Here is a 14646-nt window from a genome sequence, read left to right as displayed (position 1 = left end):
GACCTCACAACTACTTGCGTCGGTCGATCAATTATATATACTACCCTTCTAACGTCTACCAATAACTTGTTAGAGGGGATGAAAATCGTTCTGTCTATAGCCGTGTTTCGGATCCAGACCTGAACGCCAGATAGCGATGTGGTAAAGAAAATGTGCAACAATTGAAAACTCTGGTGCGTCAAAAAAAACCAACAATTAATTTCGATTCCTCCGATAAAAAATTTAAATGTTACGAAATATCGTAATACTATTATTATTATGTAGATGAATCGTTTGTGAAGTAGACATCTTGTAAGAATATGTAAATCAACGCTTTTCGATTTTTTCATTTTACGACGACACCCTTAATTAGATCGATAATAACGACGAGTGGTGAGTGGTGACACACTTAAAACAATTAATGGATTTTTGAAATTTCAACAGCATAGGCGCAAATAGCATTTGAGATTTGGGAGGCTTCACCCTAGCTACTGAATGAAGCATTTATACAAGTAATTAGCACCTCAACATTTTTTTAGTACAACATATAGGTATATCGTATACTGCGTACTTAATTACAATGTTGACAGAAAATAAAACTTACTAAATATTATTTTCAAATGTGCTATTTCATCTACTTATAATAGTTGTCAAAATTATATTTATACCTAATATATAATATACATTATACACCACATCACTTTTAGGAAAACAATAGGAATTATTAATACTGTAATTATGGCTTTAGAGCAACAAGTAACAACAAAATAATATAATAATTATAGAACAAGTTTTTATTTAAAAAAATGTACCCAATACATTTTTAGAGCTGTATTTTTCAGTTGGATTTAGCAAATGTGTTTAATATTATTTCAGTATTTACTATAATATCTATTTCGATATTCAATATTGCTAGAAAATTTAACCGAACATTTTTTTCTTGTACCTACGACGTACGTTTACACAATTTTCACAAACATGAAACGCGCACATGCGAAATGTAACTAAATGACCAACTAACAAAATAAATTATGAAACTATATATCAGGTTTATTATAGGTTAAAATAAAAGTGTTGATAACGAATTAATGAAAATACGTGATACTTCATCCTGCGGTTTATCTGGACTCCCCGGATATTCTATTTTTAACGAAGTTGCGTTTAATGCACGATTTAAGATCTAATATTATCTTAAATCGTGGTTTAACGCGTAAATGCACGTCCCCGCAGCCAGCTCACCGATCCGTGATATTGTCTATTAGTGATAACTGATAACCTATTATAGTTATGATCATAGAGTAATTAATTACTCTATGGTTATCATAGTATAGCCCGTATTATAGGCGTATACAGTATGACGTATAATAGCCAAATGGTACATCAATATGAGCTACAACAATAGACTCCGTAATAACTAATAAGAATGTTTATTATTCTTAGTTCTTGGTAGGTATTATTGTTTATGGCTACAAGTCTACAATGTACAAAAATAATAAAAATAATAGCACGACAAATATAATTTGTTCATTTACGAATCACATAATCTTAAAAATACGAACACGAATTTAACCATCATCAACTATAATAATACTGATACTACCATTACCATAGACAATAGACATATTATTATCCATAGTACACAGTTATATTATAAATCAAGAACTACTCGTTCGAATTTTACATCAAAATTCTCAACAAAAAATATGTGCTTAATACTTCAAAGGGGGAAAATGCATAATTTAAGCATGAAAATAGGTCGAGCATGATAAAAATCACCATGCATATTGAAGTCTCTAATTAATTAAGAAAAAAAAACATTTTTATCAATACGTTTATTCAAGGCACTTTAATAAAAAAGTATGTCATCAATGTTTAGATTAAAATAAAATAAAATTTTCACAATAAAGGTAATGTAAAAGCATGTAATTTAATTATTTAATTGTAACAAGTATACATTTTGCGATTATAATTAATATCAGATATCATATTATCAGTGGCGTAGACAAGTGGTATGGGGGTGAGATTCCCCCCCCCCCATTGGCTTTTTATTACCTTAGTAAAAAGTTTTGAGAGGGTGTAGGATCCCAATTTTCTCCTCCCATTTAGCTGTTTTTTTTTTTTTTTTTTGATTCCCCCCTTTCAGAAATCATATCTACGCCACTGCATATTATAGTTATTGTATATAGTATATATCATATCACCATAACAAATGTGTCTCTAACTCTGGATAACATGTTGATAAATTTATGAGGCGTGAACACGTAACTAAGTCACTAAAAGTATACATTTTAAACGCTAACTACTTAAAGGTAGTGTTATACAAATATCTGCATGAAAAATACATACAATTCAACAAAATACGTACAAAAATAAATTGATGACAATAATATTATATTAACAAAAAATATTGATTTGATCTTAAATAATTTTAATGTAGACAAAAATGGACGGATTATTCAACAATATTACTCTTTAAATAATTAAACATTAATAACATTTCCTAAAATAAAAAAAATTATACAAAAAAGGTCATAAAAATATATTTTCTTTAGATAGATACATTGTTAAATTGGTCTAAACTTATAAAAAGACACTTACAATATTTGGCTAAAGTATTTTATAATTGATGTCTAATATATTATCAGTAAAGTCTTAAAATTAATAAATGGACGGAAGATTTTAATTTTAAAATTGTCAAGTGCAGGCAATAAATAATACACAGCATTTTATGATTGAGATTCTGTCAATGATCACATTATGATGAGCAATCAAAAATGATGCCCATAACATTTTTTTGCAATTTTTATAAATTGATTGAACACAATAAAGTCTATAACCACGCGTGAATACAAACTACAGATAATAACATAATTAATAATTATAATTCACAATGGTAATGATACATTGTTAAAATGATCTTACCTTGTGGAAAGACATTTACAATATTAAGCATTTTATGATTGAGATTCTGAAAATGATCATAATAGGATGAGTATTCTAAACAATAAATGATGCCCATAACATTATTATGCAATATTTATAAATTGATTGAACACAATAAGTCTATAACCACGCGTGAGTACAAATTACAGATAATAACAAAGTTATAATTCCCAGTGGTAATGATTTAGTACCAGATGCACGACAGTCAACAAGACGACGTGCCAGCATGAAATTTTCCCCTAACCACTCGGAGTAATGTCTTAGTGAACTATCAATGGATGCAAGCTGCTGGGTAGCATCCTGGAAAATAAGATCACTGTACGGTTCTGGAGACGTAAACATACTGAAACTGAAATTAAAACAAATTTATAATTGTACAGTAGGTCAAAGATAAAGATTGTCAACCACTCACGTAAACTCGTCAATAGTTTTCCTGCCATACAACTGCTGGGCAGCCATAAACAGATTGGTGAATGCCATCACTTCAGTGTGATTATAAGCTTCACCCCCACGAGTTATAACAGCGTTGGCTTTGACTTTACCCAAGCTACACCTCTTGTAATCATGAATTGATGATCTAGTACCTGTGTAAAATAAAACAAATTATATTGTTGTTAAATATATACATAAATAATGTAATATAAATGTATTCTGCTGCTAATATGAAATTTTTCTAAAAATAACAACTATATTTAAAAAAAAAAATTCTAAAATTTAAAGTATTTGGTCAATTTTTGTTATTTGACAAAATTATTTTGATAAATATATTATCTATATAAATACTGATTCTAAAAAATGCAGTCAAATTTCCAGATCGGTGCCTAATTTACTTCTCATCATATTAGGTTAAAAGCCATTGACTATTTGGTCATACCCTTTATTTCTGATATATATATTTAATGGGATTGACACTGAGAAGTTGAAACAATTATGTTTTATTGAGACATTCTGTCACAGCAAAATGTAAATTACATACAAGGTTAAATTAAATAGAAAAAGAGACGTCTTTTATGTTTAAATAATTGAGGTTTATTAAAATCATGTTTCTTTTAAATACCTATGTTAAATCTCTAAGCAGAAAATGTGAGTATTCAATAAATATTGAACTTTTAATTACAGTTTTATAATAGTTCAAGACCGTAATAACTAATAACACATTTATAATACACATTCCATTTGTTATTTTTAGAATAATTAATATAGCAATAAATCATAAGACAATGATGAGATTTATGTGACTGTCAAAAATGTTTAATATCTTTAATTATAAATAAAATATAATACAAAATACAAATGTTATTTACTATTTATTATTATTATTTATGCCTAAGATAAAAGATATAAAAGATGACGACTTAATTTTGATACTAAATATATTTAAGAGTAGAATTGCATAGAAACACATTTAGAAATACCAACATTATATTATAATATTATAAATCTATTAAAATTACTGCAAAAATGTAGTTTAATAAAATGCCTGTTTTTGATATTATTAAAGATAGCAAAAGTAAAATAAAATAATAAGTGTATATTTGAACTATTTTTATACCTGATTTTTATAAGTTTTTTAAAATCAGCTACTGGTTATATTAAATATTATAGTTCAAGGTTTTTTAGGCATTTTGTATATAACATTAATAAAATACATGTTTGAAAGTTAAAATAGAAGTCATGCTTTTAGCAGGCTCTCGGAATTAAATGCGAACCGCCAAATATATTTTACTTAAGAGCTAATTTTTTTATTATTATTTGTTTTTGAGTAGACCCAGAATAATTTGCTAAACAAATTTAAAAAACAAAGTTTTTGGACATCAATATTTTTTTTCAAATCATCTGAACCCCTTAGAAAGTAATCGCCGACGACCTTGTTGTAAGCTGAAATGTTTTATTATGATACATTATAAACAATTTTAAATATACATAGAATAAAATATGGTAGTCAGAAAAAACGAACATCCCAACTACCATGACTACCCTAACTACCAAGTGTATACTAGTATACTAGAAATACCCATTCGAATGGATGAACAAAATGTCTTTAAATAAATTGCATTTTTATTACCCAACTAATGATAACAATTTTGATATTTAAAGCAAAGCACAATTACTTTATTTATACTGTTGAGTTTTGGGTATCTACTTAAATTTTATCTGTAGGTTCTAAATAAAACCACTGTATAGCAGGTGTATAGTATACCTCGTCATAGAGTAGGTTAATGTAATTGAATATTGATGTATTAAATTTACATTTAATAAAAAAATCTTGATTTCATATACATTTTTTTTTGCTGGGATTTCTATTTGTAAGAATTTATTCCACAGTTCAGAAGAAACATTTGAATTAATTCAAATTAAAAAAATAAAAAATAAACATAACCCCAGAATACAAATGATCTAAAACAATATTATTCTTTCATATCCAAACATTCAATATAAATTCCTTCTAAGCAATGATAAATAATTGAAATCAGAATTTTTTTAAATTAAAAACATTATAAAATAAATAACACCTAGAACAAAAATTTACAGTCTATTAGACTGTTGTAGATTTTCTAACTCTATATTAGTACATGGAAACTTACCATCAGGACACAGAAGTTCAAAATCATAAGTTAAAGTATTCCTTGCCCACCACTGTTTGCGTTTTCCATCTACATTCTCATAAACTGTGGTATGTTTGACAAAAGCTACATTTCCACCGCCTTCGACCAAACACCTTAAGGCTCCTAAGGAAAAAATATATAATTTTTAATATTAGTAATAATTAATAAATAATATAATAATCTTTTTAATTCTAAAGCAACTTTACCTGTGTAGCCATAAAAGTCTTCAGTGGCATCACGTTTGCAGTACCGATAACTAGAACCTCTACATAGATGGCAAAGGTTATCATAAGGTAAACCTGGGTTATATTCATTGCTTAATGCACCTGGTACACAAGATTTACTAAAGTATTCAGAAGCAGCTTGTATTGAGTCACATCCATAACTTCGTATCCACCCATTACTCAACAAAAATGCCATTGGTATTATCCATCCACCACCAGAATATAAACCTGGGTGACATGTCATTTTACCTAAAATTGTTGGCAACATTAAAGTATTTGTTTAGATTTTATATTTTATTTTATTAATCTTAAGCATTAGCAACTATGGCCAATAGCATTTTGTAGGGGGATTATGGATGGTCGAGGAACACATGTATGTGGGGGCGAGGATTCATCAATAAAAACCCGGGTGGTCACCCATCCGGGAAGTAGCGAGGTCGGCCGATGCTTGACGTCAGAACACGTTAGTGACAGAGGCCAACCACCCAGTCACACTAGGACCCATTAGATTTTCTAATAAGTTTGAAATAAACCTTTTAAAAATGATATTTCAGTATCCGGATCCTCTTCTTTTGCAACAGCTACAACATAGTATTCTGGTTCAGGTAGATCATACATTTCAGTGATAAATGGTATTTCATCATAATGCAGTCCAGCGGTATAAATATCGCCAGCATCCATCACTGCAACATCTGCATTTCTGTTAAAACAACAAAACATAAATGTTACTAATTTGTTTGTACAATGTACAGAGTGATTACAATTTAGTTTTAACATACCCATTTCTAATGGCTTGCATACAATGCACTTGACTGTAACCTCGGAAACAATGCAATTCAGGAACCAAAAGTTGAACTTTTAATGCCAACTATTGCATACAAAAAGAAAATGAATAAGAAACTTGTAAAAAAAATAAATATGCATAATATATTAAATATATTATATAAATATAATTTACCTTCATTTTAATACATTTATCCATTTCTGGCTCAGATGTTACACAGAGTGTCATTTTTGAAACAGGACAATAACGTACTCCGAGTACAACGTCCATGGCTTTTCCTAAATAACTTGTATATGTTTGTTGGGTTTCTTCTAAAGGCCGTAAACCTCTTGTTGAGTCCTACAACAATAAAATGCTATCTTCATGGAAAGTTGAAAAATATATAAAATCAATATTTTTTATTTATTTTTAATAATTGTTAATTTGTCTAAATATTTAACTTCTTTTAATTATATTAATTGATAACTTAGTGTATCAGCAACAGCACTGTTTAACACTCTGGGTTTTTATTCTATAAACAGTAAACACAATGAATTTTAAGAAATTATTGCGATTATTTTTTCAAGATCACAAGAATTAGTAATGACAAAATTTGTTAACATATTAAATTAATATTGTATACAATATTAATTTAATTTTTTATAAAATATAAAATGTATTTTAACATTAAGTGTAAATGTTGTTTATTTTCATTGAAACAAAATTAAATATAGTTCTATAAAATAGTATGTAATTTTGTGCAAATCTTATATTTTAGAATTTTTAACCAGTCATATTCATGTTATCTGCTAATAAAATCTACTAAACTATAAAAATAAAACAAAATACGTCTACATTTTATTTTTAAATATTTTCAAGTGTTATATTTATGAATATGATTTTATTTGCAATTTCTACTTAAATTAATTTTTAATTACCTGTAACAAAAGATTGTGGTGATTGTCATAAACTGAAGAATCAAATAAATTAAAACTTTTGGCAATATTGTTGTTGATTTGAGACTGAGGTTGATTGAATCCTCCTGCCCAGTTTATGTCAGGAGCCATAGTTGTGAACTGTTGTGCGGATTTTGGTTTTCCATATAATTCAATTACTTTCTAATGAAATAAAATTTAAATAATGTTAAAAGTTATAACTTATAAAATTATTTGTATTATTACTCGGCTAATGAAAATTTACAAAATGCAAAATACAAGTTATAGTATTCATGGGGTTTTCTTAAATTATGGCATTAAACAAGTGTTAAGACAATAATATTTTTGTATATAGATTTTTTGCTCTGATTTTTTTTTTAATGTTTTGAAATTTTTATTATGCAAATTATTTTATGGTTCAAAATACCTGTAGCCATCTTTGGTATGAAATACGAGCAGAAGAAGTTTTGGCAGATGTAGTCATAATAGCATCAGTAGGTACTGGTCCCCAATTACAGTAATTGAATTCACTAATTGGACGTCTTGAACCATCCACACACAATAGTTCTAAATCATCTTCTGTGGTTTTACCTAAATTTTTAATTGGTAGAAATATTACACATATTTAAATTGAAAAACAATTTGTTTAAACAACTTCAATCATAAATAAATATAATATATAGAATGATCGTTTATATTTTATATCTTACTGAATAATGATTGATCCTTTAACATTTCCAATACAGTTGTATGTCGTAAAAATGCGATATCACCTGTCTCAATTAAACATCTGAACGCTCCTTCGTCACCAGCATATGGGTCATTTGAAGTGCATTTTTGGCCAGAAACTTTGCTAGCGCAGAGAATACATAAACGGTCAGAATTATCACCTAAAAAAATGTTGATAAATAAGTACTTTGTATGTCTGAGTATAAGGAAGAGGAAATAAATGTACTGGATATCTTCAGTATATGTTATTTACTAAACATTTTATTATGGTATTCAATTTAACTAAACCCTTTCATAAATAAACACATCATATTTATCAGTTACTATATTATGGTTTATAAGTTTATAACATAATATATCATTTACACCCATATATAATATACCGTGTATCCGCGGAAGCATGGTACACTTTATCACTGATTACCCTATAAATATTTTTCAATTTTGCTTGCGGGACATTAAACTAGACTAATAGATCATACATTTCTATGACTTGAAATTTTTTTAACTCAAGCATCTTGCGCGTGCGCAACACAACTTCATTTTTTTTTGAATGGCAACCCCTATTTTGAATATTGTTTTTGGATTGCTCGTTTTTTTTTAAGTAGTTTTGATCTACCAACTAGTATTCTAAACCCAAAATTGACAAAATTAGAGCTAGTACAATTTAAAAAAAAAAATTAATTAATTTACTAAATGTGATTTTTTTAATTTCAATTTCACGTATTTTTTCCTTCTAAATTCCATGATATAATCAATTATTACACATAATGAAATTACCTACATAATTTATTATCAAAACATGTATTAAAAAATTAAATTCTAAATTTCTGAATTATTTTTTTTAACAATTTATAATTTGCAATTGAATTTATAGAAATTACAAAGATAAATTGTTGGAAAATCCCTTGTTCATGACTCAAATTGAAAAAGGTAAACATTTAAACATTTATTTAATTTCTAATTGTGTGTTTTTTCGTTCCATCAGAATTATTATTATTGAAATTATAATGAGCATGGTCTTTCTATTTTTGTTAGGTACCTATAGGTTAGGTTAGCATAGGTTAGCTATAGGTTACCTAGGCGGCGTCGTGGAAGTAATACGAAAGTAATTCCCGCTGCGCCGTCTGTTGAGACCGAAAAAAAAAAAAAAAAGCTATAGGGGACCTATAGGTACCTATTTTCATATTAAGTACTATGCAACTTATTATCAGAGTCATGTGTCATTGCGATCTTAGTAGTTTAACGTTTTCTGTTCGTATTTGTCAAAATTATAACGCAAGTAACAGTTTAAACTTTGCTCAAATAAAAATTTAATTATGAATAATAGTGAAAAAGTTCAGTTATTGTTAGTCTATAGAAAGTGTAACAGAAATGCATGAGAAACAATAAGAATGTACGCCCGGCAATATCCAAATAGGTACCATCCACATTATACTTTTGTTCAAAAACTTGAAAAGTCGTTGATAGAAAATGGTTCATACAACAAAAACAACAACCTCTTGCGAATCCGAATTTTAATGAAGTTATTGAAAATCAGGTCTTAGCATATGTACACCTTAATCCAAATTCATCTGTTAGGCACGTTGGACATAAAGTTGGCGTGTCTAAAACTTTAATTCATAAGATGTTAAAAAAAAGCAAACTACACGCTTACAAACCAGACCTTGTCCAATATTTGTGCATAACAGACCCAGAAAATTTTTTTTAGTTTATGGTAACATCTGAGGGTGATCCATTATTAATTAATCATATTTTGTAGACTGATGAAAATAAATTTACTAATAATGAAATATTAAACAAGCAAAACAATCGTTATTGGTCGGATGAAAATCTTCACTGGGCTGTTCCTACAAACTTCCAAACATGTTGGGGCACAAACGTATGGATTGGTTTGATTGTTGGGAAATTACTAGGGCCCCATTTCTACGACAGAACTTTAACGGGAAGAAATTACTTAGATTTTTTACGTGATGATTTACCATTAGTTAAACGTAGAAATATATATTATCAGCAAGACCCTGATCACAATGCCCGAATTTTTCAAGAATTTTTAAGAGTAAAATTTGGTGAAACATTTATTGCAACACACGGACCAGTGGAGTGGCCCCCAAAATCACCCGATCTTACACCGTTAGATTTTTTTTGTTGGGACACTTGAAAAATTTTGTGTATGCTGATCCTCTAATCAACATTCAAGAATTGAAGAATAAAATCACACATGCATATAACCTCTTAAATGAAAACCAAATACTGGCAGCAACTACTCATGTATGTTTACGTCGATTTGAGGCATGCACTCTATATAACGGAGCGACTTTCGAACAGTTTATCAAATGATTTGTTTGTAATTTCTGTAAATTAAATTGTAAATAAAAATGTATAGTATATCTAGTCAAGAAAAAAATAATTTAGAAATTTAGAATTTTGTTTTTTAATACATGTTTTGATAATAATTATGTAGGTAATTTCATTATGTGTAATAATAAAATAAAATAGTAATTCATAAAAAGTAATTAATTGATTACTTTAATAATAAAAAATTTGATTATATCATGGTGTTTAGAAGGAAAAAATACGTGAAATTAAAATTAAAAAAATCACATTTAGTAAATTAATTAACTTTTTTTTTAAAATTATACCTGGCTCTAATTTTGTCAATTTTGGGTTTAGAGTACAAGTTGGAAGATTAAAACTACTTTAAAAAAAAACGAGCAATCTAAAAACGACATTCAAAATAGGGGTTGTCATTAAAAAAAAAAATGAAGTTGTGTTGCGCATGCGCAAGATGCATGAGTTAAAAAAATTTCAAGTCATAGAAATGTATGATCTGTTATTTAATGTCCCGCAGACAAAATTGAAAAATATTTACAGGGTAATCAGTGATAAAGTATACTCTGTTTCCGCGGACACACCGTATACATATTATATTATATATTAAATTATAATTAGTAACAGTATTATATGTAAAAAGAATTACCCATTGGGTTGTACTTGTCAAGTAGTGAATTTACAGCACAACTGTGACCAAAGAATTCTATAGTAGTTTTCACTTGGTTATTACAATCAAAAATTTTCATATAGCCTTTAGAAATAAGCTGAAAACAGATACTCAAATATTAGAAATTGATATAATCAGTGTGTATGTATTCAGTTATCTTACGGTATTTATTGGTACATTCCACCCAGCTTGAGTACCAACCCCAGCAAAACAAGCCTTTTTACCCTTCAAATCACCAAGATTATACACATCCTTTAAAGTGTTCTTTTTTATTAAAGCAACAGAGTAATATTCAGTAGAGCCATCTGAAAAAAATATACATAACAATATTTAAATTTTTAAATAAAATATGTTTAAGCATAAATTATTAATGTATTTATTATTAATACCTTCAAATAGTTGTTGCATTAATGGTATCAAGCTATTATATCGGCCACCAACAAATACTTCTCCAGCATCTAAACTCAAAATATCTGCTGCATTGTTATCTAACTTCATCATACAGTCATCTTTATTAAGTCCCTAAAACGTTTTGATTAAATAAATTAATAAGTGTATTGTATAATGTATCAACTAAATTTATGCTAACCCAAAAATATATGAGTTATTCGGTTACAATAATTCAAACAAAATCTTTCTAATATTTTTATTGAGAAATTAAAACTGTATGAGAAAATTTCATTTCAAGTTAGGTAGTATTTAATAGTAAAAGTGTTTATATATATAAGTATATTTTTAAATAGATTTAGTATCAGGATGATTTTATTACATTATTATTAATATTAACTGCCTCTGCCATTCATATCATAGATCATAGACATGATATAAACACGTCATATTATATATTATCTAATACATAAATATTAAATGTTATATAGTTTAATATAATTTCAGATAATATCTCAAGATTTTTAAACAAAATTCTTGTTATAAAAAGTTAAGAGTAAGAGATTCCAAACTGTAGATTGCGATAGACTCAGATATACTGTGTTTAAATGTACTTCAATTTTATTGGATGTGGTAAGAATTGTATTTTACTATCTCAAAATATTACATATAAATTTTTCCTAAGGTTGAATGAAAAGTAAAATGAAAATACTGAAAATATATTTAATTTAGAAATAAAATAATTTTAGCTCAATAATAAGATTATTGAACATGATTATTTATAATGGAAACAATTAAATTACCATAATGTTGATAAAATGATTTTAAACAAATGCACTATTGCATGTACCTATATAATCAATAATCATTATAAATTAGTTTGTCATTGAATATAATTTTAAGCACTTTCAAAACATAGACATTACAACTATAATTTTTTCCATGATATACATATTACATATAAGTATAATAGGTACTTCCTAATAGAATATTTCAGACTTTCTGATTTTATGGCTTTTTTTCTAAATTTTAAATAATTATTAGAAACCTTGTAGTAATTTACTGAACAAATTATGGTCAATAATGTAAAATTGGACTTTATGCTTAAGGTAATTTATCTAACCTAGATTTTTACTTTAAAGTCTACCTGATGAGTGCATGATTTTGCAATAGACAAATATTCTATCATAAAATAGATTAATGCACAAAATTACAATAGATTGATATATTGTATAATAAATGTTAAATCTTAAAAATACATATCTGAATACTCAGTAAAAAATTACTAGAACACTTTAGAAATTCTAGAAACTCTAGAAATTACTTAACATTTATGTATATTTTATCTTACCGGATACCCTTTTTTTTGTTTTGTTTTAACGTATGGTTAATCATGCTGAAAACGACAAGGAAGTCAGAATATAGCAGTCAAACTTAGTTTTGAAGTTATAGCTATTTAAAGTCCGAGACCCTTTAAAACTAACTTTGACCGCCAAATTCTGACTTCACCATCATTTTAAATATGCTTATCTACACACCTTAAAACAAAAAAAAATTGCAAAAAAGAGTATCCGGGAAAATAGAAAAGTTCCAACAATGTTTAAACGGATTTATTTTATTTAAAAATATATTTTTCTATTTAAAGTGATTTAATTTAAAATAGTAAATATTATATAAAATAAGACAAAAGAAGTATTTCAAAATAAGTAGATGGTACATATTTGATTTTAAATACAATTATTTTGAGAAAGTATTTTAGAATACTTTTTTCAAAAACATTTAGAATATAAATTATGTTTGAATACGTCTAATAAAGTATTTGAATTGTACTTTTAATCCAGGCACATCACAAAATTGGTACATAGATACCTTTAATTTGACAAAAATTAAATATTTACCGGTTTGCAAACGAGTTCCATGAAATCTCTTGGATTAAATCTCTGTCTATCTCTATTGACAGCTGCAGACAAATTTAAACATTTTGATTGTTCTTGGACATTTAAAGTACACCAAGTGATTCGATTAATTTTATCGTTTTGTAGATCTGATATATACCCTGTAAGTGATTTATAAAACAAACATGAAATATTAACAATGGATAGGAAATGCAGCCATTAGACAATATATTCTCCAAGCATGTTCAGCCCCATTATTTTTGCATTTGTATATTTATCAAATTCTGATTTTTGGAATTTTTAAGTACAAGTACTCAAAGAACATATTTTAATATACATATATTTTGATTTCTATACCAATTATCCTTATTTTTTTGTAGTAGATATATAGATTTTAAAGACTCGAAAACTACTCATTCAAATTTTGATTTAGATAAATTAAAAATTAAATTTATTTTGTCACAGAATAATCTTTACATGGCATCAAAAATCCTTAGTATTTTTGGATATGACTTTTAAGGTATCTACCTATCTAATAATTCCAAAGAATTATTAGAATTTGACAAAATAAATTCATGGGAAAAAAATAATTAGGTATTAATTGTATTAAAGAAAAAATGGAAGCGTGCATGCTTGGCGAATCACCATAGTATACTATGCATACGGACATAAATGTGTTAATACTTACCATGGACGAATGCAATGTTCGCCAAAACTAAACAAACAGCCAAAAAGGTTAGGAAATTGTTGGATGTCTTCATTGTATATTTTTGTGGTGGAAACATCTCTTTAATACATGACAAACCGAAAATTACCTATATAAATCAAATACTGAATTAATCGCTATGACGATTTATGAATTTGAAGGAAGTTCAAGTTGAGAACTTTTTTTAAAATCAAGTTCACGTCCATCATCCATGAATACACGATGATCAGTGATCACTACTCAATACTCACTAGTCACTGGTACACTCCGACACTCGTACTTAAATGTTATAATATAGATTTATTATAGAGTAATAGAGTATTAAAGACAAGACAAATGGACATTGGGCAATTTATTATTGTTGTAAACTTGTAAACAAATAACTGAATGATAACTGCCACAAGTGGGCGCAGCAGGACGTCTGCCCTGCCCGTAATTGCTGTCATGGACGAAAAAATTAAAAATCGTGATTGATAAC

At 27.5% G+C, this 14646-nt stretch overlaps 1 protein-coding gene across 1 annotated transcript; it reads right to left on the bottom strand.

Moving 5' to 3' along the window:
* Nucleotides 1–1796: 1796 nt before the first annotated feature.
* Nucleotides 1797–14556, bottom strand: LOC132945177 (transferrin 2). The gene is made up of 16 exons (XM_061014850.1): nt 14420–14556; nt 14151–14277; nt 13466–13623; nt 11570–11702; nt 11343–11485; nt 11160–11277; nt 8161–8340; nt 7878–8041; nt 7454–7633; nt 6711–6875; nt 6532–6620; nt 6286–6452; nt 5735–6001; nt 5508–5651; nt 3335–3506; nt 1797–3271 (listed from the first exon to the last, which is right to left on the bottom strand). Exons 2-16 carry the CDS (start codon nt 14245–14247, stop codon nt 3043–3045), a joined length of 2406 nt encoding a protein of 801 aa, XP_060870833.1. The 5' UTR covers nt 14248–14277; nt 14420–14556; the 3' UTR covers nt 1797–3042.
* Between the last annotated feature and the right edge of the window lie 90 nt (nt 14557–14646).

The sequence above is a fragment of the Metopolophium dirhodum genome, chromosome 5 (genome assembly GCF_019925205.1).
Source record: "Metopolophium dirhodum isolate CAU chromosome 5, ASM1992520v1, whole genome shotgun sequence".
Classification (NCBI taxonomy): domain Eukaryota; kingdom Metazoa; phylum Arthropoda; class Insecta; order Hemiptera; family Aphididae; genus Metopolophium; species Metopolophium dirhodum.
This window is presented reverse-complemented; position numbering and strand designations above follow the sequence as displayed.

What these genes read in the sequence shown, in the direction of transcription:
- LOC132945177 (XM_061014850.1), bottom strand. Translation starts at nt 14,247, where the DNA reads ATGTTTCCACCACAAAAATATACAATGAAGACATCCAACAATTTCCTA. An exon ending in TGACAAGTACAACCCAATGG is followed by an intron (nt 8,341 to 11,159) that starts GTAATTCTTTTT and finishes ACATTTTTTTAG; the next exon opens with GTGATAATTCTGACCGTTTA. An exon ending in ATGCAAGCCATTAGAAATGG is followed by an intron (nt 6,453 to 6,531) that starts GTATGTTAAAAC and finishes TTGTTTTAACAG; the next exon opens with AAATGCAGATGTTGCAGTGA.